This window comes from Dermacentor andersoni, chromosome 8, assembly GCF_023375885.2.
Source record: "Dermacentor andersoni chromosome 8, qqDerAnde1_hic_scaffold, whole genome shotgun sequence".
In the NCBI taxonomy this organism is placed as follows: Eukaryota; Metazoa; Arthropoda; class Arachnida; order Ixodida; family Ixodidae; genus Dermacentor; species Dermacentor andersoni.
In genome coordinates this window covers 22,997,457-23,024,871 of record NC_092821.1, presented here as the reverse complement: position 1 = coordinate 23,024,871, position 27,415 = coordinate 22,997,457, and the positions used below count along the sequence as shown (strand labels likewise).

The 27,415-nt window shown below is 49.1% G+C and overlaps 1 protein-coding gene across 3 annotated transcripts in view; it reads right to left on the bottom strand.

Moving 5' to 3' along the window:
* LOC140219995 (uncharacterized) overlaps window positions 1-27,415 on the bottom strand; it is a 75,255-nt gene that overhangs the window by 13,272 nt on the left and 34,568 nt on the right. For all 3 annotated transcript variants that reach the window (XM_072290151.1, XM_072290149.1, XM_072290150.1), the window contains 2 exons: window positions 21,551-21,669; window positions 11,006-11,296 (listed from right to left, as the gene is read on the bottom strand). In XM_072290151.1, the coding sequence (XP_072146252.1) occupies window positions 11,006-11,296; window positions 21,551-21,669 (410 nt within the window). The remainder of the gene's footprint in view (window positions 1-11,005; window positions 11,297-21,550; window positions 21,670-27,415) is intronic.

Genomic DNA, 27,415 nt, shown 5'->3' with positions numbered 1-27,415 from the left:
TGCGTGTCGGAAGTTTGTGAACCGCACGAGGACGTTGCGATGCAATAGTGGTGAATGAGGAAGGCGAAGATTAAAGGCAGTGCTCGGGCGACCATGTTTGTCTCCGTCCGGAATATCCTGCTCGCGTGACATACGCCGACAGGATAATGACTTAGCAGCCACCTCATCAGCCGCACATCAACATGAAAGTATTCGGCTACGTTCACACTTGGTCTTGGAGCAGGCGGAAGCGGCAAAGAAGTAACAAAATCCGCCCGCCTAGGCGGAAAACAGGCGGGAAAATAGACGGAAAACCAGGCGGAAGACCAGGCGGCGAAAAAATCGGTCTCGGACCAATTTGTTCGCCTCGGCGAAGCGGAAAGCCGTTCCGCTTCACTGGAAGCTGCACTAGCATGTAAACATCCGGTCGTAAAATTTAACATTTTTCGTTGTTCATTGTCTATATTTAGGAAAAGCAACTAGCTAAAACTATGGGAACTACGTCTTGTTTATCTTCCATGGTAGACGAAAGTTAAAGACGACACGCGCAGTTGCGAGAAATGATGGCTTTTAGAAACGGATGGGTCAATCAATGAACGTATGTCTTGAAATAGTGGGCTGAACAGCGCCACCACGTGCACAAACGTACGCAAACAAGATGGATGTGAGCGAAAGCAGCAGTGGTTTCCGCTGCAGTGGCGAAACAAATGTGAACATCTTGTACATGCGTGGAAAAGATTTTCCGGCCGCTTTGGCTTTTCCGCCCGCTTGCCGTCTCCCAAGTGTGAACGTAGCCTTCCACGCCACGCCGTGAAACCCGGAGGTCCTGAATAAAACTTATAGGTAGCAAATTTCCTCCTAGCCCGGCCTCTCCTTCTCATGGACTTCTCGCAGTCTGGCTGTTGGCTCGGAAGTCCCCCATAGAGTTACACGAAGTGAGACATTCAAAATGGTTGTTGGGTGTTTGCGCATGAATTTTTACCGTATTTAATGCTTGATTATTGTGTGCTTTGCTTGGACCGATGATGGAATGCTATCAAACTGGCAGAAGCAGATGTTGTGTTTTTTCGGCGCGTAACTGCACGCTCGTTTTGTAGCTTTGGGTTGGCTGCCGGCTTCCAGTTAGAAGAAGGCTTTTGAGGCTAGTTTGGTGGACAAATTCCTTTAGTGTCGAGTACCAGCCAAAAAATCAGAATTCTTTGTCTAGCCAATAATGTATACGTAATGTACACGATGTTTGTATAGATAACAGAACTTTGTTAGAGTGTGATGTCGTCCACGGCCATGCATTGTGCTCGTAGGCAAAACACTCGTGGCTTCCACAGATCAACCCGCTTTGCGAGTTATTTCTATTGCATTGATCAGCTTCTTTATTTGGCTTTCTAAAGACCCTTATCCGGCGTGAAGGGGCTGCGACGAAGGTTTCGCCGGTACACGCCAAAGGCGTCGCGCTTACGTGTGTGCATCACTATGTAGCTGTCGATCTTACGACTGTCAAAGGCGCTTGTGTGTTGTATTTGTTTTCTTTATGTCCTCGTCTTTTTCGCGCTGTTTCACCTCAGTTCTAAGTATGAACCAACTAGCTCTCATCAAGATCTTACTAACAACAACTCGAATTCGTTTACGCTGCTCCAAGTGCGTACATGTGTACTTGTATGTATTCAATCGACTGATGCCTGTCCAGCTGGTGCAGCTGCGTAGTTTAGCTATCTTATATCATGATGACCAAACGCAAGGCGCGTGACATATTCGACTGAATAACGCGAGCGTCATGTAGACACGTGCGCGATCAACGGGGAGCATCTCAGTTTTTCTCGTCGTTTCGTCATGACGCTGGCATCATTTAATGCAGTGAAACGGGTCCTGCGCTTTTATGACAAACTGGAGCCGTTGGTTCTCAAGCGCACATATCACAGTTGAATCTGTACTTCATTTGTGAACAATGCGCATGCAAGGGTGAAAGTTACACATAAAAAGGGTTTCCATCAATGAGCACTTGCCCCCTTTGCGCAGTTCCAAGTAAATATTGTTACGTAGGAAGACGCAGACGAAAAGCTATGTACAAATATATTTACAAGGAAAATACGCTGCGCTTGGCCAAGAGGCAACAGCCCGCGCTAGCTTCTAATCGTCGTCGTCGTCTTCACACTGCTGGCCTTTCGTGATCGCGCATATTGTGCCGTAGCACTACCTCCGGCTGCAAAAGCGCCGTCCCGGAGCGAGTAAAGATCGGACTCGGAAGCAGTGTAGTAGGCCTTGAGCCTACTGACGTGTACGACATCACTAGATGCCACAGGAGAGGACGAGGTTGAGGCCACAGGAGCAATTTCGTAAGTCACAGGCGTCACCTGGCGCAGCACGCGGTAGGGCCCTGTGTATCGCGAAAGGAGCTTCTCTGAAAGTCCGACGTGACGAGAGGGCGACCACAGGAGCACGAGCGCACCAGGTGAAAACTGTACGTCACGATGGCGGGCGTTGTACTGACACTGCTGAGTGGTCTGTGAGGCCGTCAGTCGAGCACGGGCAAGCTGGCGTGCATGGTCAGCGAGGGCGATGGCGTCGCGCGCATACTCGCTTGTTGAGACCGCAGCAGGAGGAAGTGCCGTGTCTAGGGGCAAGGTAGGTTCGCGACCGTACAGTAGATAAAAGGGAGAAAATCCGGCGGTGTCGTGCCGGGAAGAATTGTACGCAAATGTTACGTAAGGAAGGGCAATGTCCCAGTCGTGGTGGTCCTTGGAAACGTACTTGGCCAGCATATCGGTAAGAGTACGGTTTAACCGCTCTGTCAGGCCATTGGTTTGAGGATGGTATGAAGTAGTCAGTTTGTGTTGAATGGAGCAGGAACGCACAATGTCAGCGATAACTTTCGAGAGGAAGTTTCGACCACGGTCAGTAAGCAGCTGTCGCGGGGCGCCATGAAGCAAGATAATGTCACGCAAGAGAAAGTCCGCGACGTCAGTGGCGCAGCTGGTAGGGAGAGCCCGAGTGATAGCGTATCGGGTGGCGTAATCAGTCGCGACGGCTACCCATTTGTTCCCAGAAGATGACGTGGGAAAGGGACCGAGCAGGTCTAATCCAACACGAAAGAACGGTTCCACAGGGACGGTGATCGGCTGGAGATGACCGGCAGGTAGCACCTGAGGTGTCTTCCGACGCTGGCAGGGATCACAGGCAGCAACATAGCGTCGAACGGAGCGAGCGAGACCAGGCCAATAGAAGCGGCGGCGGACGCGGTCGTACGTGCGGGTTACCCCAAGATGTCCTGAAGTGGGTGCGTCATGCATCTCAAAGACCACAGTCTGTCGTAGCTGTTTTGGCACGACAAGAAGAAGGTCAGAGCCGTCAGGGAGGAAGTTCCTTCGATACAGAATGCCACCCTGGAGGACATATCGGCGAACGGATGCGTCGGTAGGTGTAGAGCGCAGACGCTCGATAAGTGCTCGCAGCGATAGGTCTCGGTACTGCTCATCGGCGATGTTACCGAAGGCAGAGACAGAGAAAATGCCGTTGGCGCTACTACTGTCGGCGTCGTCAGGCTCGTCGACCGGGTAGCGAGACAGGCAGTCAGCGTCCTTGTGCAGTCGGCCAGATTTATAGGTGACAGTATACGAATATTCTTGGAGGCGTAAGGCCCAGCGACCAAGTCTTCCTGTAGGATCTTTCAGTGAGCATAACCAGCAAAGCGCGTGATGGTCTGTGACAACGGAAAAGGATCGGCCATATAAGTATGGGCGGAATTTCGCAACCGCCCAAACTAGGGCCAGACACTCACGCTCAGTGATGGAATAGTTGCGCTCCGCGGGTGAGAGGAGCCTGCTCTGGCGTAAGCGATAACACGGTCGTGGCCACGCTGGCGTTGTGCCAGTACTGCTCCAATTCCGTGACCGCTGGCATCAGTACGGACTTCGGTAGGCGCAGAAGGATCGAAATGGGCCAAAACGGGAGGCGTTGTGAGAATGTCGATTAGATGAGAGAATGCAGAGGCCTCGTTATCGCCCCACTGGAAAGGAGCGTCTTTTTTCAAAAGGTCGGTTAGTGGTCGTGCTATGGCGGCGAAATTTCTCACGAAACGGCGGAAGTACGAACAAAGGCCGATGAAGCTGCGCACATCCTTGACACACTTCGGAACAGGGAAGTGCGTAACAGCATGGATCTTGCCTGGGTCCGGTTGCACTCCGTTCGCGTCAACGAGATGTCCAAGGACGGTAATCTGGCGCCGGCCGAATTGGCACTTCGATGCGTTGAGTTGCAGACCGGCTCGCCGAAAAACGTCCAGGACTGCTGAGAGGCGCTCGAGGTGCGTAGCGAACGTTGGGGAGAATACGATAACGTCGTCCAAGTAGCATAGGCACGTGGACCATTTGAAACCGTGAAGAAGGGAGTCCATCATGCGTTCAAAAGTGGCAGGGGCGTTACATAGACCAAACGGCATCACTTTGAATTGATAAAGACCGTCGGGTGTGACAAAAGCAGTCTTCTCGCGGTCGAGATCGTCCACGGCAATCTGCCAGTAGCCGGAGCGAAGGTCAATAGAAGAGAAATAGCGAGCACCGTGGAGGCAGTCAAGGGCGTCATCAATCCGAGGTAGGGGATACACGTCCTTTTTGGTAACCCTGTTAAGGTGCCGATAATCCACGCAAAAGCGCCATGAGCCATCCTTCTTTTTGACCAGTACTACAGGTGACGCCCATGGACTATATGATGGTTCAATAATGTTCTTGGCAAGCATTTTGCGAACTTCTGCGTGAATAACTTGACGCTCAGCTGGTGACACTCGATACGGGCGGCGATGAATAGGAGGGGCATCGCCGGTATTAATGCGATGTTTGACAGCTGTAGTTTGGGCTAAAGGACGATCGTTAAAGTCAAAAATATCGTGGTAGGAAAACAGAACGCGGTAGAGTTCACGAGCGTGCTCGGAGGGCAAGTCGGGGGCAATCATTTTCCGTAAGTCAGCGATGGTACAATTTGCCGACTGCGATGGTAGAGGAGTATCGGATGAAGTGTCGTCTACTGCAATGGATGCTACTGAGTGATCCTCGAATGAACAAAGCTGGGCCAAAGACATCCCACGTGGCAGCACTTGTGTCGTCAAGCCAAAGTTGACCACTGGCAGGCAGACGCAATTCGCCGTAATAGATAAAACTGTATGGGGTACTGTGATCCCATGTGTAAGGAGGACGTCTTGCATAGGAGCCGCGATGTAGTGACCGTCGGGGACTGGTGGGGATGACACTAGGTCAACGTAGGTCAGTGCCGAAGGTGGCAAGCGAACGAAGTCGGCGGAACTGAGGCGACTGGGGTGTGGTTCAGCAGGATCCAGAACAGGCAGGTCAAGGCGGAGAGTACTGGCGGAACAATCGATGAGAGCAGAATGTGCGGAAAGGAAGTCTAAGCCGAGGATGATGTCGTGGGGACAGTGGGCGATGACTGTGAATAGCACGATTGTTGAGCGATCGGCGAAGGAGACGCGGGCGGTACACATACCAATTACGGGGGCTGTTCCGCCATCGGCGACACGGACAACAGGCGTCGTGGCGGGCGTGATAATTTTCTTGAGCCGGTTACGAAGGTCAGCGCTCATTACGGACAAATGCGCCCCAGTGTCTATGAGAGCAGACACAGAAACACCGTCGACTTGCACGTCAAGAAGGTTCAGATGAGTGGGCAAAGTCAGTAGAGGATTTGGCGGCGTAGGGAGCAATGCAGCGTCACCTCGAGGCGCTGCATCGTCTAGTTTTCCGGCTGGGAGCGGCGTCCGAAGGGAGTCGGCGAATAGGAGCGACGGGGCTGGGGAGAGCGAGATTGTCGTCGTTGGGGCGAAGGCGAACGAGAATAGGGGCGGTTCGTTGCAGGAGAATCAGTGGCGGCATTATCGGAGCGTGCGGCATAGGGACGAGAAGGGCCACCTGAGGGGCGAGAGTAGGCAGTATAAGTAGGCCGGCTCGGGGAACTCCAGCGACTACGACAGTGCCGAGAAATGTGCCCGATTCGATGGCAGTGGAAACAAATAGGCTTGTCGTCAGCAGTGCGCCATTCAGATGGGTTGCGGAAACGTGGTGGGTAAGAAGATGCGGGACGGGGCGAAATCGAAGAAGCCGGGCGGGTATTAGGGCGATGGGCCGAGCAGATGGTGTGAAGACCCATGTTTTCAAACTCCTGGCGGACAACTGCCTGGATCAGTGAGACCGTGACTGCAGATGTGTTGGTGGGACTGGAGTCGAAGGCAGCCGGATAGGCGGCCTCGATCTCACGCCGGACGATCCTGGTAACATCGGCAGTGTTGTTGGGACGAGGAGCGTCGGCACAGGAAGATGTCGCTGGGGTGTTGGGCAGACGGGCAAACTGCTGGTCAATACGTCGGCTTTTGGCGAGTTCCAGGCGGCGGCACTCTCTTATAACAGCATCCACCGTCGCTACGTTGTTGCAAACGAGCAAGTTGAAGGCGTCATCGGCAATGCCCTTGAGGATGTGGGAAACCTTGTCTGACTCAGTCATGTGGGTGTCAACTTTGCGGCACAGAGCCAAGACGTCCTGAATGTACGTGACATAGGGCTCTGTTGACGTCTGCACACGGCCGGAAAGCGCCTTCTGCGCGGCAAGTTGTTGACCGTAGGGGTTGCCGAACAAGTCTCGAAGCTGTGTCTTAAGTGAATCCCAACTGGTGAGCTCATCTTCGTGCGTGCGATACCAAACTCGAGGTGTGCCACCGAGGTAAAAGACTACGTTGGCGAGCATAATAGTAGGGTCCCACCGGTTATTGCGGCTGACGTGTTCATACAGGCTGATCCAGTCATCGACGTCTTCCCCATCTTGGCCCGAGAATACGCCAGGATCACGGGGAGCGGGGAGAGTGATGTAGGTCGTCGAAGTGGCAGCAGGTGTCGGAGCCGGCGGAGTCGGGTTGTCGTCGCCGGGAGCCATGAAGGAAGGCTCGACGTACCGTCCACTGCGAAGCTCCGTGACGAGGTACAGGGAACGTCCACCTCCACCAGATATGTTACGTAGGAAGACGCAGACGAAAAGCTATGTACAAATATATTTACAAGGAAAATACGCTGCGCTTGGCCAAGAGGCAACAGCCCGCGCTAGCTTCTAATCGTCGTCGTCGTCTTCACACTGCTGGCCTTTCGTGATCGCGCATATTGTGCCGTAGCAATATGAGCCAACAAACTCGTGCGGCACTTTATCTTGCCGAGACGACGAAGCGGAGAAAGCCTACTCCCAATAGTCTAAATCACTTGCACTGGTAGTGAAAAGCTTGCGCTCGCAAAATATATTTGCAGCGCCTAAGAAAAACACAGACGGACAAAGCTACGCATTCTCAGGGCTACAACAATAACACGTGTTACGTTTCTAGCACGGTATATAAAAGAACACAGCCTGCACGCTCCACAGCTTCATACACCTGTTGACGATAGCGCGATCAGAAAAACAAATCTGAACGAGCACCGAGAATAGCACCAGTGCATAAGCTTCACCATGCCTGAGCTCCGCACCCCGTCAACAAAGAAAGCAGCTCCGTTCGTACACGTTTGCACCGCCAGTACTGTTAAAATCAATCCCTAACAAAAAAAAAAAAACTGGGTTCTTCAATGACGTGGTTAGCAAGGAAACTTAGCCAAAACAGGCGAAATCCCTTGCGAAAGATTCGCCGCGGAAACTCGACGGCCAACAGCCATGGTGGCGAGTGCAAAGAGACGCGGAAAAGAAAAAAAATGAGGAAAGTGCACAAAAAATACCACCTGACGGGGCTCAACCGATTCGGAAACGGAGACCTTCTCTCCTGCCTCCTCGCATGCTCCTCGCAGCAGCGCCAAGATAAAGGTATGTCGCTACGTTTCCGTTCTATTCAGGGACCTTATGAAACCCGAGCGCACAGCTCCCCCACCTGCATCGATGAGCATCATGACCGCATCACCGCAAGCCTTGGAAATACCCAAGTACACCGGATCAGCGGACGATGGACTCGTGCATGACTAGTTTCGCCTCTACGAGGTCCACGCATGCGTTGATCATTGTCGGAAAGGGATATGATCGCCATCTTCTACGGTTACGTCGCAGGTGAGGCATTTCCTTTCTACCTAACACACATATTTGATAACGATGAATCGTCGGAGAAAATCACGGAAGAGATGATCAGTCGATTTAAAGCATACGCTGCAGACCCCCTCATTACCCAACAGCTGGAGACATTGCAGGTAGGTCGCAGCAGTCATCCACAGTCTCCACGCAGCGATCATCATCAGTTCTGCCCAAAGCCACGTTATTACCAGACAGTCAACAACTTTCCCATGTAGTGATGCTTCAGAGGACGCAGATACGCACGCCTTGCAAGATGATGACGACCGCGGAACCTTCTTCACCATCTATCGTTTCGAGGGGGACGGACGTGATTACTGAAAGCAGTAATAGCAGAAAAAGAGTTGTGGCAATTCCGTACATTCATTCAGTGTCGCACAGGCTTAAAAAAGTTGCAAGTATATATGATGTCAATGTTGCTTTCACTGCTCCCAATAAGCTAGGCAAGATATGCGCTGCCATACAGAGGAAAAAGGAGCAGGTAAAAGGCAAAAAAGGAACAGATATTTGTCCAGTGTAGCACAATAAATACAACAGGTTTACTGTTTGTCCTATGGGTGGGGTTTATAAAATTCCCCTTAGCTGTGGCCAGTTCTACGTAGGGCAAACGGGGCGGTGTATCAATCAGAGGCTAATGGAACATAAAAGGACGTTAACTGGTAGATCGCCTTCTAATCTTTCCCTACATTGCCGAGATTGTAACTGCACGCCAGGGTTAGATGAATGTGCGATATTGTACAGGCATAAGAATGAAGATACGCGTCTTATGGTAAAGGCATGGCATATCTGTAATGGTGGAAGTGCGTGCGTGAGTCAGCCTTCGATTACTTTACACAAGGAAGAGATTAAGTGCCTTAACAGTTATCTCTCACGTAGACCGGCACGTGTACCCGACTGACACGTAGTGATACCATTCCTGAGCTTGCGCAGATGAGTTTTGTGCCTTCTATCTTTTTTCGCCCCAGTGCTTGCTTCAGTTGATAGTCGGCGTTCGTGTTGTCCACTTCTCTACTCTTATGTCCTTGTATGCACGCCTCACGTCTTTTTTGCATAATGAATCCTTACCAACGAACTCAGCTTCCTGTCATTCTAACCTTTTTCTGCGTGCCACACCGTCAGAGAAGCCACACGAAAGCACGCAGTGTGACGGTTGTGAGAAATATGCCAAACAGATACTAGGCTTATTCCTGAATCAGTGCTACAGCATCAGCTGTCGCAGCAGGATCAGAAAGATCCAAACCAGTCACTCCAAGATCAACCTCTACTTCCTCGACAACTTCGGCACGGACGACGTCGAAGGGCGTCGCCTAAAACACAGTTGCACCAAGGAAAACGTCAGTGCGCAGGCCAATTAAACCCAAAGCGAATTCAACGAATACGACGTTTTGCAAGAAACAACGCCGCCGAACACACCTTCAGCACCACATATCATGACTGCTCCCACCCCAAGGATTCCTGCAACAACGCTGTCCTAAATGACCAAAAAGACCCAGGAATTTTCCCGCCGTACCGGTCCAACAAAGACTTCACCTCAATGACCCAGTCCACCGAAGGTTCGATCAGGAGACACCGCGTGTCTACAAGTCCCTACGAAACCCGAGTTTCCACAGCTACCATGCGTCCAAACCTTCCTTCCCCGGGGCATGCATATTTCGTCCGGAGTGCAACAGCCAGCCTCGGTCACCAGAGCTCTGCTAGACGTCACCGGACTGCCAGACTGACATCGTTCACGTGAGCACATTAAGACGACGGCTGTCTCGACGGGAGGGGGAAGCGTGTGACGAACCGAACAAGGACGGTACGATGCAATAGGGGTGAAGGAGGAAGACGAAGATTAAAGGGACACTAAAGCGAAACAATAAATGAGTTTAGTCTAATGAAGCATTGTTTGAGAACCCTGCAGGCAGTCATTTCAAAAGAATAGTTTGATTATTAGATGAGAAAATGAAGGTTCAAGTATCAGTATTTGAATTTCGCGCTGAAACCTCATTGCCGGTACGTCCGCGTGACGTCAGGGATTCGAAAGTATGTTTTCGCACTTGGGCCGCGTTGGCTGAATAAAGGTTCCCGAAACATGCCATGTTTATTATTCGGTTCCTTTAGAACATAATGTAGTCAATCTGTACCGCTATATATAATTAGTAGGGCCTAGAACATGCCATGAAAATCCATGACGTCACAGCCCCCAGGTGCGGGAACTTAAGTAGGCGTCGCCACCCGTATTTCGTTCTTGCGCTTTTTTCTGGCTTACCAAACGTCTTATCGTTGTAAGAGTGGTGTTCTTGGTGTTCTATAACTAATTTACTGATGCAGAAGAAATCATTTTTCACTTTAGTGTCCCTTTAAAGAAAGCACTGTTCGGGCGACCGCGTTTGTCTCCGTCCGCACCCTCCTGTTCGCGTTTATGTATATATATATATATATATATATAATATATATATATATATATATATATATATCATTGACTAATTATCTGTAGGTTTTATATGGTCAATAAATAGATATGCGTTGATATATTGACGTAGTACTACAAATAAGTTGAACAGTTTGCGTTCAACTGCTACCGCATATTTTGTTAATTTTGCAACCGTCCCTCTCATGGCGGGGGGCAGGGATGCACAGTCAGCCGCTTATAGCTACTAGCTCCTCAGGTGAGTGGACCTACAGCAATGAACAGCATTACACCTGTCAAAAAATAATGTGAATGAGCATATTTGCCGATGCGCGCTCCACGCGGCCCGTACACGTCACGTTGTTTAGAACTTCGAAAAAGCATGCGGCCTTCAATTCGATAATTGGAGGCTAATTTTTTAGAATATCCTTATTCGTACAAATTCCGAAACTTCGCCATTCGAGCACTCCGATTTATGCAAGCAGGTGATCATTTGATGCTTCAGCGTCACTACAATGCGACAGTGTAACTGGTGCCACGCACAAAACTGACCTCTGCGGTGGCGTCCTGCGCTGGCGAGCGGAGCATGATGTGGCAACATTCGCACAGCAGCGCCGCCAGGGAGAAGATGCGCCCGGAGTTCTCGGCCGACGATTCCGCTCCACTCACGGCCGCCAGCAGCTCGGCCAGGAAGGCAACGTAGGCCGTCCAGCTGCGGCCGGTGCCTCCGGGATTTGGCGCTGGCGTACGTGCAGTGCACCGCGGCAGCAGCAGCTCGCGCCGCTTGAACCACTCGCTGCACGTCTCGACAAGCGCGTCAAGGAACGCACTGGTGCGCCCCCTCTGCGGTCGCAGGACACAAAACAACTTTAAAAATCGGGAGTCTCTCTCGGAACGCAAAGCGCTGCCTTCCGACGCCATCGCAAGCCCTAACGAAAATAAGCGAGACCATTGGGGTATCGGCAGCAGTTAACGTTATTTAGGGCACACAGTGTTATAGTTATCGGTAAAATGTGCAGTTGCGCCTTTATTGAGCGTTAGGAGTGCTGCCTCAATCCAACCTGTTCCTTCTACTGCTGTCATTTATTGTTCTCACTTCTCGTGGTATCGCAGAAATGTAAATGCTCCGTCTTTAAAAAACATGCATTTGGTTTTATACTTCCTAAAGCACTCTCACAACTTTATTATTATTATTATTATTATTATTATTATTATTATTATTATTATTATTATTATTTGTGCGGATGGTGGCGACGATGATTCCAAATTTTTAGGCTAATTTAAACTCTCGTTGACATCTATCGAAAATTCCTGTTCCAGCACGGATTTCGTAATTATACGATTGATCTACCCCATCCTCCGCCCCAACTCCCTAAGAAGGCATCGACTTTCGTCGACTTCAAGTAAACGTTGCGTGGCCTTCTAACTTTTTAAACAATTTTATTATCCTGATCCTGTTAGCTTTCCGTAATAATATGTTGCCGCATATTTATCTGTGCCAAACCAAGCTGACAACAAATACGAAAAGTGCGGGCGTCTGAGTGGTTTCAAGTAAAGAAAAAAGACCGAAATTACAATGGACCTTCGGTTTGGGAAACACAACAGTTCTTTTAATTCAAGCGATCTCTGTCCGCTCCGTGGTGCACTTGGCATGATGCCCTCTGCAATACTACCATACAAACGGCGCAAGCAGCCTGCAGTAGTTCTATTTCTTGCAGCGTCAAACGACGCACGATTTACAGAGAAGCATGAATGCTACAAGCATCTTTCATCGTCCAGATTTTTGTCCAAATCTCGATACTTTTCACACAGGTATGATTCAACTTGTGGCAACACAGCGAGAGGTGCGAAGGAGCCCCCCTTGGGTCCTGGGGCGACGGGGGGGCTATTATGCGATTATTCACCTAGTGCATATGTCCATGTCTGCTGCTAAAGTGCTCATCGGCTGGGCTGAGGTACCACCGACTACGAAACAAGCGGGCAGAGCCAGTTCTTCCTCACTAGCAAGGGCCCTGTCCATCAACCGCAGCCACAAAGGACACTCTACTATGCGGACACTTGCAGAATACTGGCCTGGAGACAAATATTTGCACTACCATGCGTTGGCACAAGAGGTTTAATTTCTGTAACTACGATTTTGATTTTGCATTTCCTGATTACGAGAACATATTTAACGTACTTCAGAAGAATAGACTTTTGGTCCAGTTGGTGATGCATATTTGAGTGCGCTTAAGCGCGATAGACGGGACAACTTAAAGCGAGACAGACGGGGCAAGCGATACTAACGACTGTGACAGTTTACTGGGAATCGACACGACAATGTTACCGCATGCGCCCAAAACACGCCGAAACCAGCAACAAATAGGAGCAAGTGCAATAAAGAAGGCGATACGCAAAAAAAGATCATGCAACGCATGCACTATCTCTTCATGAAAGGTGTTATTTGGGGAGAATGGCTACGCTGTACACTGCGCTCAACTATCACAAGCGGCTGAGAAGAAAAAATCAACGGAAGGGAGCGAACCAGCTTAGTTGTAGCTACCCATGAATCACGCTTCTTCTTTTTTTAAGTGTCGCCAAACCTACGCTAATGCGCATATCAGATGCAGAATTTTTTATTAACACCGGTTCCAAAAGCTTACATTCTAATTTTGCTTTTTCCCGGCCTATAACTTGCGCCTTCTTCAACCGCGGATAGAAACCGCAACTTTTGCCGTGTAAGGCAAGATCGGCCCTTCTCCGGATTTCCAACACCTTAAGTTCTTTCGCGGCCTGTCGTTCAGGCACTGGCAAGTCTGTCCCACGTAAACGCGACCACAGCTCAAAGGATTTCTGTGCACGACACAAGTAGCGCATGGGACATACTTATACTCGTGTTCCGTCGTACATCATTTTCCTTACTTGACTTCTCCTGACGCGTTTCTAGAGTTATGCCAAGTTGCATGGCGCAGAAAACACGAGATCCGCCCTACGGTTCCCTGCGACTTCCCTTAAGTTGTGCGAAACCTTGTGCGCATTGGCACAACCTAGAACAAAGACCTCTTCTGCGGGGTACCCACAACGTCTACCGCAGTTTCGTTGCACAGTTGATTAATCAGCGTTTCTGCAACAGCTTAAAGGAGCGGACGCGGGCAACCCGCCTGCTGCAAACGTGCTACTTGGTGACTGAATCTTCTCGGTATCGTATGGGGGGTGTAGAACTTCGAAAGAACTGACCTGAAACATGATTTAGTGATTGCTCTTTTAATCAGTTTCCAATATAAGAGCAGAATGATTTTCTCGGATCTTGGCATGCCAGCTCAGCAGATGTGGTCACTTTCATGACAAAGTATGCGAAGGTCTAATAACTCAATGAAACTAGCCTGCTGCAGCTCAAACACGACGTTCGGCGAGGAATAGCACTGGCTAAAAACTTCTACCACCGACACAGCCACCAATGTTAAGCGCGTCGGTGCTTCCAATTTTAAAATGACGAAGAAATTGTCGGAGTATAAAGATAGCTTTAGTATGCCTAGTACGGTAGCCTCGAACGGATGTTTGAAGTGACGGTCGAAGCTGGCTAGAAAAATTTAACAGAGGACAGGAGCTACGAAATAGCCTATGCAGATGCCCTGCTTCTGAATGTACGAGTTTTCTTCGAAATAAACTAAGGTAGCGTCAAGATAACATCTCAGCAGATCCAGCAACTGCTCCTTGGAAACGTCGCATTCGTTTTGAAAGGCAACCATGCCGGAACAGTCAGTTCTCTCACAGCTGGAAACAACTCGCCGTGTGGGACAGAGTAAAATAGTTCCTCGATGTCGATGTACATAACGAGGTTTGCTTCTCTGATGTCTTGTGGCAGAGCATCTGTCACATTTTCGTAGCTCCTGACCTCGAAGCGATCCCCTGATGAAAACTTCTTTAAATGCGCGAGCAGGGAACTGCTCAGGACACTCTGCCAGCTCCCCTTCTCGGAGACAATTATGCTCAAGGGGCACACGTCCTTGTTTGTTTTTAGGCAACAATACTTCAGAGGAAAGTACTTTCAGAGCACCCGAATTGACGTCCTTGACTTGCTTGTGCAACACATGCAGGTTCATCAGCGCAGTCGATTTGGCCTTGGCTGACTCCAACTTCGTGACTTCACGATCTTGTGTTTTCTGCACCATGCAAGTTGGCACAACTGTGCGAACGCGTCACGGCCAGTCAAATAAGGAAATACTGTACCAAGTAACATGATCGTCAGTATGTCCCGTGCGCTACTTGTGTCGTGTACAGAATTCCTTTAAGGTGCGGTCGTGTTTACTTGCATGGTACAAACTGGCCAGTGCCTGAACGACAGGCCGCGACGGCGCTTTACGTGTTTGAGATCAGGAGAAGGCTCGATCTTGCTTTACACTGCAAAAGTTGCAGTTGCTACCCGCGGTTGAAGAAGGCGCAAGTTGTAGGACGTGAAGAAAAACTAAATTAGAATTTGAGCTTCTGGAAGCGGTGTTAATAAGTAATACTGTATCTGATATGCGCATTAGCGTGGTTTTGGCAACACTATGTAAAGAAAGAAGCGCGATTCATGGGTAGCTACCACTAAGCTGGCTCATTCCCTTCTGTTAATTTTTTTTTTATGCCACTTGTGCCAGTTGCACGCAGTTTACAGCGTATACATTCTTCCCACTTGACGCGTTTCATGTAAGCGATAGTGCACGTGCTGTATGAATTTTTGCGTATAGCCTTCTTTTCGCGCTTGCTCCTATTTGTTACCGGTTTCAGCGTGTTTTGGGCGCATGCGGTAATATTGTGCTGCTGCAGCGAAAATTTTCAGTAAACATTCAGCGTTCTTTGTAGAGCTTGTCCCGTCTGTCTCGCCTTAGTTTGTCCCGGCTATCGCGTTTAACCATACTCAAACTCTTTAATGTGTTTTATCTTTTTCGAACGTTCTGCTTCCAGAGAATGTACGACAAAAGATGCGATGGCACCTAAGCACTTAAGATTTGTGAATGCGAAAGAATTATAGTCCAATTGGACGCCGCTGAGCGGTCCACAAGTTAACTCCTCGGAGCAAGCGAGCGCGTTGAGGCGCCTGGCCAACGCCTCCTGGATGACACAAGACAGGTGCACTTCGATCCGTGACGTCATCCCGACTTCCATAAAAGAAAGAAAAATATTGCTCAGTGGCTATGGTGTTAGGCTGCTGAGTACGAGGCGCGGGATCGAATCCCGGCCACGGCGGTCGCATTTCAATGGGGGCGAAATGCGAGAACACCCGTGTACTTAGATTTAGGTGCACGTTAAAGAACCGCAGGTGGTCAAAATTTCCGGAGTCCACTACGGCGTGCCTCATAATCAGAAAGTGGTTTTGGCACGTAAAAGCCCATAATTTAATTAATTACTTCCATAAAATCTAATAGAGACGCTCCTGAGTAAGCCGCAGTCATTTTAACGTCACCGCTTTCGTCACGCCGGGCTTTGCAAGCAAATTTTTGGTCCAAGTAACATGACGTCGTAAAGCAGAGTACCCAGGCCTGCTATCTAGGAGGCATTGGCTTGGCCTCGTTATGATTTGGCTTTACGGAGGCGCGCTTAGCACGCAGCCCAGAGCTTGCGCGAACAAGCAACGCGCGGATAACCCAGGCTTCCGAGAGCGAGGGTGACGTGGGGTCACGGTCATGCCCTTTCTTCTCACGCAACACGTGACATGGTATCGCGGCCGCCAGGTGTCCCCTCTCGCCTGCTCTGCTCTATTGAGGCGCTGTCGTGACGTGGCGTTGCAGCCAACAGACGACAGACGCCGTCTTTTTCGCTCGATGGGCCATTTGATGCTTTCGCATCAAAAAATATGTACGTATTTAAAGACTGATGCGAAACGAAGGTTACCTGACTTCTGCTGTCAAAGCAACGTGTGTGGAAGCTGCGCCAACCTTACGCTGACGCAAGTGTTCTCACTAATCAACTCGGTCTTTAATACGATATGTACATAAAAATTTCTCCTCAATATTTATTTTTTTATTTGTTTATTTATTTATTTATTTTAAATACCTCAAAGGCCCCGGTGTGGGGTATTACATGAGGGATGGGTGATCAGTGAAATGCGGATTTAGTGGCAGCCTCGAAATGATGTGGATTGGAATGGTGCACGGCGTCGGCGAAAATGTCATTCCAGTCCCGGGCAGTCTTCACAAAGAAAAAAAAAAGGAGAAGAATGAAGGTGCGCAGTGGTTCGGGCACAAGTACACAGATTTTTCGTGACGTAATCGGCAAGACTGGCAATGCGCTGGAATGATGGCTGAAGTACTACGAGCAGAATGATAAAACTTGTGGAAAGACAGTCTAAAAACATGACGCCTTATACCTAGATTGGAAATTTCTGCTTTTAATTTTAGTTGAGAGACACTAGTGTGCTATGAATAATCAGAATAAATAAAACGAGCTGCACGATTCTGAACTGCTTATAGATTGTTAGAAATGGCCGTTTGGTGTGGGTCCCAAACAGAGCATGCGTGTTCTAGTTTAGGTCTGACAAAAGTTACATAAGTTAGTATATTAAGGATGGGGGTACGAAACGCAAGTTGCGGCGTGGAAGTAATCAAGCGTGCAACTGGCTTTTTTAGTGATGTTCGCAATATGAGAAGACCACGAAAGGTTACTTCAAAGTGTAAGACGAAGGTACTTGCATGACTCCACAGATGATATTTCAGAGTTGCAGAGAGCGTCCTTCAGAGTATGGTGATACTTCCGCCGATAAAAAAGGCACTAGTAAAGTCTTCGTAGCGTGCAGTGACATTAGCCACTCGTTGCGCCTAGTGGTAACTTTGGCAAGATCATCTTGCAATGTGCGGTTGTCGGAACAAGTAAGCATTGGGCGACATATGATACAATCGTCAGCAAAAAGGCGAATACTGGAAGAAAGTTTAGCGGGTAAATCATTAACATATATAAGGAACAGAAGCGGTCCAAGGACTGTGCCTTGGGGTACTCCGGAAAGAACGGGCTTTTAGAGGAGGAGTGGTTGTTAGCATACACAAAGTGTCGTCTGTTAGTTAAGAAATTACATGTTCAGCCTAAAACAAGAGCATTAAGATGCAAGCGAGAAAGATTTAGGAGAAGCCGTCGATGCGGAGCTTTGTCAAACGCCTTTTCGAGATGTAAAAAGAGGGCATCAACTGGGATGCTTGGTCAAGGTTAGAGCATACATCATTTATTGGCTATCACAAGATAGACATTTGCGGAAGCCATGTTGGTTAGGGTGGAAGAAATTGACACACTTTAGGAATGTAGGGATGTGAGAGTAAAGACGCTGCTTGGAGAAATTGGGCGGTAACTACTACATAATGATGACGGACATTTTTTTTGGGGGACTCATAAAACCTTAACCACTTTCCAGTCATGCGGCACCATTTCTGTTGACAAAGACTGCGTAAAATTGACCTAAGATTTCGCTGTTTATATATTTAGTATTTTTGAAGACTTTGGAATTAATACCATCGATACCAGGTGAGGATTACAGCTTCAAGGAATCAATACATTTCCTGATGCCATCAAAACTAAAGGTGATTGCGGGCATGATATGCTAATTTGAGTATGGTTTTCAGGAAATTCACCAGGAAGTTCACTTTTGGGTTCATTAGTAAACACGGAGGAAAATACGTGGTTAAGTACTTCGGCCGTTTCATGATCAGGAATAGGCCTATTTTGCTCGTCACACAGTGCAAGTGGTTGCGAACGTTTTGGATTTACAATATTACAGAAATGTTCAGATTTATTTTGCAGAGTGTTTGGTAAGGCAGTCGAAAAAAAGTTTCCTTTTTTTTTTTACTGGCAAGCGATAGGTAAGTTTTTTCAGCGGTGTAGTATTCATGCCATGCACACTCAGCGTCAGAACGCCTAGCGGCGCGGTAAAGCCTTTTCTTTTTATTGTTGAGTCGGTTTAGTGCCGTGTTGAACCTCGGTGATGAGTTCTTTTGTGTTATAGTGATAGTAGGCATGCAAGTTTTTATCAGGTCATTTACTCTACTTTTGAAAATGAACCAGTTAGTTTCAACGGAACGTTCTGAGAAACCGGTAGAGAACGAGCTGGCAAATTCTGCAAGTTTACTATTCATATCAGTGCAGTTGCCTTTGACGTAAAGCGCAATAATTTTTCTAGATTTAATGAAGGCTGGCATGCCACATTGGGATGAGGTATGTAGAACTGAACGATAGCTAAGGCCGGGTAAATCCGTTAGTGGCGAAACATTATCGGAGTGCGTATGATAAGATCTCGTGTGTTATAAGACTTTTCATTTCGCCGCGTGGGGTTATTGACGATTTGTGTTGGGCCAAACGTGAGACATGTATTAATGAAATCACCTTCAACGGTGTTTTTCGAGGCTGTTTCAGCTATGTTGGACCAATTGATGGTGGGGAAGTTGAAATCGCCGAATAGCGTGATAGGAGGTTGGGGATAAAGCGCTGTTTCCGATTGAAGTAAGTCATGAAAGTCAGCTACGAAAGAGCGGTCTGCATCGGGTGGACGATAGCATGCACCGATAACAACAGCTGGGGGGAAGCGTTACTTATCACAAAGACCTTTTCTAAGACTGTTGTTAGAGTTATTTCAGCCCGCTGAAGATTTCGTTGCTCCGCCGCTCCTTTTATGGCCTCTGTCGCGTTGAAATATAAAAAAAAATTGGGAAATGTGAAAGAATTTCCGAATTTTTAATGGATGGCTTAAGCCAAGCTTTAGTAACAATGGTGATGTTCGATGGCGTTGTACTGAGTAGGCTTTGTAGGGCCTCAAGTTTGGGAAGAATACTGCGGATAATGGTGTAAAGAAATGAAAGGTAGTCGTTGGGACGGTTATTCCGACTGGTATTGGGACGGTCGAATGCTAGGAACCCGGCAATCGAGCCACCACCTTATCAGAACTGTGGTCGCATGCGCAAGATGTACTTCCGATTAGTAATTTGTTGTGGCGCAGTTTGAAGGGTCTCTGTAGTGCTTTGGCAAACTGAACTAGGTGCCTTCTAGCAGTTAGGGTGTTAGGAGAATGGTCTTCCAAGATTCTGTATTAAACTTATTTAAGTTTTTTCAGTGCCCGACAGCACGCGCTCTTTTGCTTCAAAATGGGCGAATTAAACCACTACAGGCCTATTTCTGTTACTATTAAAGCGACCTAATCTGTGGGCTCTTTCTATGTCTAAATGTTCAATGGGGCTGTTCAGTTGTGTACTGCACTGCTGAATCACTACGGTTTCGAGCGCAGCCCACGTTCCGTTTTCAGTGTCTCTCAAGCCAAAGACAAGATTTGATGTTCACGCCGTATCTTCGGAATCGTCAAGTTTAGCCTCAATTGACACAATCTTATTTGCGCTCTGTTCGGCGAGCATACTGAGCTGGTCGACATCATTTTGTTTCCTCGACAAGCGCTCAGCAGTCTTCTTCTACCTTAGTTATCCGTTTTCTTCTGTCATCAAAAGATTTGTCGCTCTGAGATAATTTTTGCTTGATCGACTTCATCTCATTTAGTAATGATGCTTGGCCAGTAGTGACTTTTGTTAAGTGTTTCCATTATATCATTTGGTGCTTCGATGTCACCGGATAAAATTAGTATTTATCGAAGAACACGAAAACAGTCGCAAAACATTGCGTAACAGCTTGGGTATGGCAGCACCAGTAATATTGACACGTGTACTTAACTTAATCGGGCGACCACGTTTCGCCGCCTAACAAATGTTATCGCACAGCGCAGGACGCGCCTGCATGTAAAAGAAGTTTCTGGAATGTCGTCGATGTTTCCGTCCACTGTCTTTCACCGCAACTTGTGTAATCTGATTGCATCTATCCGCGACACGAATAGTGTAGAACTTTGTGGAAGACACGCGGGTCCCAGCGGTTAATCTGGAACATTCGAGCACCGATCTATAAAAGCCGACGCGCTTGACCCGCTGATCAGATTTTCGACGATCGCCGACCGTGTTCGCCACTATCGTTGTGCTATATGTGTAGCCTCTTTTGTGGGCACAGGTTCGCCCAATAAAAGTTAATTTTGTCGTTCACAGTATTGCTACTGTGTTCTTCAACGTCACCACCACGTGACAATATGGTGCTGCCAAGCATAGCGAGTACGTCGAGGCGTGAATAAGGAACAGCAGTAGTTTACCTGCGTGACAAACAAGCGTCGTAGGTGAGAGTTTCTAGCCATAGCTGTGGTGCTGCCAAACCCATGAAAGGCCGCGCGGGATCCGATGGGTTTTATAAAGAATTAATTCGTGAATCCTCTCGATGAAGCTTGCGCATGTGCCATGAGGAAAGCCGATAGTACTATGCTGCCATGGGGCAGGAAGAAATGGACTACGCCGAACAGGTTTGCGTACTGCTATAATTGTTGATTTCTCCACGCAAGAACGAAAGAGGAACGAAATCGGAGCGAACTGAACCACAACCCGAACCAAACCGGTATTTGTTTCGGTTCGCCACCCTGCTTTGTTGCAGGCGCTCGCTTTCAGAGGCTGTTGAATTTCTCTCAGAATCACGCGCTAATCTGCAGTAACTTCTCTGCCTACATTTTCGAGCAGCAAAAATAAAGGCGTCAATTTTCACGGATTAAAATGCGTATTTGGAGTGCTTGGCTGCCGGTGCTTCTTGCGCCATTATTGGAAGCTGGGGGCACCGAGTTGACGCGTTCTGGCACGCGATGAGAACTTGAGCCTATATGACGCATTGTGACGTCACGAGTCACCCCTCACCCTCCATCGATCAACCAGCGCTTGTCGGTGCTGCGAAATGTGACGGAAGCCATGCGCTCAGAGTATCGCGTTTCACTCGCTTAGCACTGCACCTTGTTGCAATGGGCTCACCCGTTTGCCATCTGTGCGGTTCTTCAGGGAGCAGAAAGCATCAATACCGCAGTTTCGCAATGTCGGGTGAGCTTTATCACGATATATTTTATTCTATTAGTTTGATTGAGTGGATAATAACATATGCGACGTGAAAAATTACGCTTTTTTATTATTTTTGATACCTTAGAAAAATGCATTAGAAAGCGAATATGTGCAGTGCCAAATCAAGGGCCTAATATAGTATGTGTAGTTTCGCCGTTTTTTTAAGCAGTCAAAAAAGCCAGTTTCCGCCATGTCTCACCTTGATGAGTGATGTGCAGAACTCAACCGCGGACGCCGCGTTGTTGGAGTCCTTGGTGACTCCATCGCAGATGCTGAACACCAGCCACTGCATTTGAAGAGCGTTCAGGCTGTCCGGGTCTACGGGAAAGGATACGTGCCCAAATTATACGTTCGCGCAAAAACTAAAGATTGCGGAAGCGAACACAGCATGCAAAATTAAAAACTTTATGCATACTTTGCAGAACTGAAAACAAGGAGCCACCGACTACATCACCGGCAGTAACAGCATTCAGTTATGTTGTCGCCTCCGGTTCGTATCAAAGGGTACTTCTGAGCCATTTGTTATTATACTGAAGCTGTCGATGAGTTGCGCCAAAGAACAATGTCTGTACTATAACACGGACCTTTAACAATACAACTGCATCTAACGTAGCATAGCCAAGGGACATGCGGCGGCCACGTTCCTCGTGCACAATTTAGGTCCTTTGCCGAGCGCTACTTTCCAGAAATTGCATGTGTTTTCGCACTGGCACATCGCCTCTTCCTCCTTGCTGCTATTTCGTTAGCTTGATACTCATTAACGTGTATTACGGCCCAATGAACATTGTAATACCAGAAAGAACCACTGCGTCTAATGCTCGGATCACAGGCTACAATTTTACGATGCATTTTCGGCGCGGACATTATAACCTGCAACGTCGCCATGTTGCCCTTAAAAACAGTTTCGGCCAACGGTTTGCGCTCGCCGAGCGCCGAAGCCTGCCTGTGCCTGACGCCAGAGCCCACCCTGGCCGGGACTTGAGAAGCAAGGCAGACTCCGAGAAGAGGCGACGAGCAGGCATCATCGCGGTGACCACAGACCAAACTGGCTAAAATAAGAATGAGCTGTCTTTAAAAAGCTCTTATACATTTCGAAAGCGCGTTTGCGGCAAGCAAACTATATATCAAATCTGCAGGCAACATTTGAAAAGCCAATGTCTGACCAAGTTGGCGGCACGCCGTAACAGAGCGAATGTCGAGGTCGAAACGTGAATGAAATTCATCTGGCGTTAACGCCGGGTGACGCGGATAGGTCCCCACGCGAAAATTTTGTCTTTTTTTTTTTTGCTTTTCGAACATCTGCGCTTAAGGGGGAATGGGGGGTTTAATGGGTCACATCGGTTTTAGAATTCTCCTGTAAAAATTATTTGCTATCTTATGTCAAATTTACCGTGCTGAATGGGGATGCCCTCTACCTTAACATTAAACAGCTTTTTCGACTCAGAACCTCTAATATTTTCTGTATTTCTCTATGAAGATAGAGATTTAGGCGTAAATGTAATTATTGATAGGATGACAATTTAAATTGGCCAGCACTCAAATAGAATACTCTGTTCGAACGGAACTTTAAAATTTTGGTTTTTACAGGCGTCCTTACGGGAAAATATTCTTTGTTTTTATCGTTACTTATAAAAGCACTACGAGTTTTCATTTGTTTTCTTTATATTGTCACCCAGCTATGACAACTAAAACAGTTTAGCACCGACAGATTGAGAAAAAACGTCTGCCTTTAGCGATGGCTGGTCCTCGGAGAGCACGCGCGCAACCGCGAACTTCGTCGTTCTCGGCTTAAGGGTCCCGTGTGAACACGTGCAAACCTATTTCGCGTCATTGCTTCCCTTTCAAAAGCGACCGGCCCAGTCGCTTCAAGGGCAGCGGGCGCGCACTATGGGCAAGAGTGCCAACATGAAAAGACAAAAAAAAAACATACAGGAATGTACACAATGCTGAAGCGGTTTGTGAGGGTTGCTTAGCCCTGGCGTGCGTAGTACGGCTTCATCCGTACTACGTGGACGACTTCAGCACGGGGACGGCGTCGGTTCGAGACAGGATCAGAGGTTTGAGGCACCACCTCGTAATTCACATCACTGAGGCTGCGTACAACTTCGTAGGGGCCGAAGTAGCGGCGCAACAATTTCTCTGAGAGCCCGCGGTGTCAGATAGGTGTCCACACCCACACGCGGTCGCCTGGTAAGTACTGGACATTCCGTCGGGTCCGGTTGTAACGGTAGGCGGCGGTATTCTGCTGGGTGCGGATGCGATTCCGAGCAAGCTGGCGAGCTTCCTCGGCTTTCTCGACGAAATTTTCAGTGTTGTCATTCCTTGTGGTTCCGTGGTCTACCGGGAGCATGGCGTCTAAGGGGGTTGTAACGCGACGTCCGTAAACAAGCTCGAATGGTGTAAACTCGGTGGTCTCCTGCACAGCGGTATTGTAAGCAAACGTGACGTATGGCAAAATTTCATCCCGTGTTTTGTGTTCCACATCAATGTACATGGAGAGCATGTCGGCTAATGTTCTGTTTAGGCGCTCTGTTAAGCCGTTAGTTTGGGGATGATAGGCTGTGGTCTTTCGGTGGTCGGTGTGCGTCAGTGTGACGACTTGTTGCAATAACTCCGCTGTAAACGCCGCACCGCGGTCAGTAATGAGCACACCGGGTGCACCGTGGCGAAGCACGATGTTGTGGACGAAGAAGCTGGCGACTTCAGCAGCAGTTCCCCGCGGCACAGCTTTCGTCTCCGCATAGCGAGTTAAATAGTCAGTTGCCACGATTATCCACTTATTTTGCAAGGAGGACGTGGGGAACGGCCCGATAAGGTCCATTCCCACTTGCTGGAACGGCGCCGGAGGCGGATCCAAAGGCTGAAGGAGGCCGGCAGGCTTGACGGATGGAACTTTACGCCTCTGACAGTAACGGCATGTTCGCACATAGCGCTGAACCGACGAAAATAGGTGTGGCCAATAGTATTTCTTGCCGTATGCGCGCTAATGTCCTCGCGAAGCCTAAGTGGCCGGCACAGGGATCGTCATGACACGCCTGTAAAACTTCCTCGCGCAGTGCCGCCGGAACGACCAGAAGGAACGTTTCCTGGCTGTTCTCGAAATTTTTCTTGTACAGGACATCGTTTCGCAGGCAGTACGACGTCAATCCTCGTGAAAGTGGGCGTGGGACAACAACGTCAGCTCCCTCGAGATATCGGAAGGCTGGAAGCAGCTCAGAGTCTGCACGTTGATAGTCAGCCATGGGCACCACGTCGACGACACCAAGAAACGGCAAATCTAGCTCTAAGTCGGAGGATGTCAAAGGAATAGGAGAACGTGACAAGCAGTCAGCGTCGCTATGCTTATGACCGGATCTGTAGACAACAGTTATGTCGTATTCCTGGAGGCGGAGGCTCCAACGAGCGAGCCGACCTGACGGGTCTCGTAGATTGGCAAGCCAGCAGAGAGTGGTGATCGCTGATCGCTCGAAATGGCCGGCCGTATAAGTAGGGTCGGAACTTGCTGATGGCCCACACGACTGCTAAGCATTGTTTTTCGGTCGTTGAATAATTAGCTTCTGCTTTTGTCAGACTACGACTCGCGTACGCAATTACACGTTCTGCGGCATCTTGCCATTGAACCAGAATGGCCCTGAGTCCTACGTTACTGGCGTCGGTGTGTATTTCAGTTGCCGCGGTGTCATCAAAATGCACCTGCACTGGAGCGGATTGAAGGCATTTACGCAATTCGGTGAAGGCCTGCTCTTGGTCTTCCGTCCACGCAAAGGCCACATCTTGTCGCGTTAGTCTCGTGAGCGGTTCAGCAATCCTTGCGAAGCCTTAAATGAAACGACGGTAGTAAGCGCAGAGGCCCAGGAACCGCTGAACAGACTTTTTGTCTTTAGGACGAGGAAACTCGGCAACGGCAGCGAGTTTTTCTGGGTCTGGTCGTACTCCTTGGGAGCTGACCATGTAGCCTAGAAACTTGAGTTCCTGGAAGCCAAAGTAACATTTTTCAGGCTTGATGGTGAGGTTGGCCTTGCTTATTGCGGTAAGAACACTTCGTAGCCGGGTGAGATGTTCATCGAACGTGCTGGAAAACACAACATAAGTCGTCTAGGTACACTAGACACGTCTGCCACTTTAGTCCAACGAGTACAGTGTCCATCATTCGTTGGAACGTAGCAGGAGCGGAACAGAGACCGAAAGGCAGCACTTTAAATTCGTAAAGCCCATCGGGAGTCACGAAGGCGGTTTTTTCACGGTCACGCTCGTCCACTTCGATTTGCCAGTAGCCTGACTTTAGGTCTAACGAAGTAAAGAACTGAGCATGACGCAGACGGTCCAAAGCGTCATCGATCCGTGGCAGGGGATAAACGTCGCGTTTGGTGACTCGGTTAAGCCGTCTGTAGTCAACGCAGAAGCGGAGTGTGTTGTCTTTCTTTTTTAATAGTACGACAGGCGATGCCCACGGACTTGTCGACGGCTGGATGACGTCATCCTTTAGCATTTCTTGAACTTGACGCTTAATCGCCTCCCGCTCCATAGGTGACACGCGATACGGATGCTGACGAACAGGCCGCGCCGACTCCTCTGTAACTATCCGGTGTTGAGTAACCGAAGTGCGCTGGACTTTGGATTCCGTGGAAAAACAGCCGGAGAATTCTGTCAGTAGGCCCAGCAGCTGATCCTTCTGGACATCTGCTAAGTCAGCATTAATGTGGACGCGGGTATTCAGGCTGGCGTGAGTTGTTGCGTCCGGTAAAGTCACTTGTAACGTGCCGATATCGGAGAAGTCAGCAATTTCGTTCAGGAATGCCACAGCTGTACCTTGAGGGACGTGCTGATACTCATGGCTGAAGTTTGTCAACAAAACTTGCGAGCACTTATCCTGTATTCGAACAAGGCCCCGGGCGATGCAGATGTGTTTTTCAAGCAGCAGCGGGATATTTGCCTCGGCAATACCCTCATAGCCGTCGAATGCGTCGCAGGTGACGAGGGTCAATACGCTGCTCCTTGGCGGCACCGTGATGTTCTCGTCAACAATCCTCAAGGCGTTGACATACGTGTCGTCAGTGCTGCTCCCTGCTAAGGCCTGCGCCGTCGAAAACGTTACCCGCGACTTTTGTAAGTTGATCACAGCTCCATTAGCCTCCAGAAAGTCCATTCCCAGAATTAGGTCCCTCGAGCAGCTTGGGAGGATAACAAAATCTCCGAGGTACGTAAACCCACGAATGCTCACTCGCGCTGTGCATCTCCCTACCGGGGTTAGCAGATGGCCTCCTGCAGTTCGAATCTGCGACCCTGTCCACTCGGTAGAAACTTTCTTCAGCTTGCAGGCAAGGTCCATGCTCATAACTGAGGTGTCCGCTCCAGTGTCGATTAACGCCGTTATTTCTTCGTCGTCTATGGTGACGGGAATGTTCGACGTTACTACCTCTCGTAGGGTGTTCGCCTCCGTCTGTACGTCTGCGTCGTTCTGTTTTCGTCGTTGTCGTCGTAGTGGAGGATATTGTGTATGGTCGTCGTCAGCGGCCTCACCTCCGGAGGTCGCTGAACTCAGTTTTCGCGACCCGCCGGGCTAGGCGAGCGGCGTCTCAGAGCGCCGCGAGTAAAAGCTTGGCTTGGTGATGGGGACCTGTAACGAGCAGGAGACGACGAACGGGGCTCCTGCCATCGCTGATCAAGATTGCGACGATTTGTGACGAAACTCTCTATTTCCGGCGGCCGCTCACCAGGTCGTGGACGAGGTGCATTCGGCGAGAATCCACGAAGCCCCAGATGACGATAAGGACACATTCTGTAGATGTGCCCGGCTTCGCCACAATGAAAACAAAGGGGTTTGTAGTCTGTGGTGCGCCAGACGTCGCTCTTCCTAGTCCTTGCTTCGGCGATGTGCGGTGGGCTCCGAGGCGGCCTGAGGCTTACGTCCATTTGTTGAGTGGGGTATACCATGCTGCATGCACCTGAGGGTGGCGGACGGCGTACTGCTTCAGCGTAACTCATTTCGGCGTGCGGTACCTGCTGTGGTGCCTCGTACTGTCCAGGAACATAGACGGCCTGTCGGACCTCGGCGCGCACCATT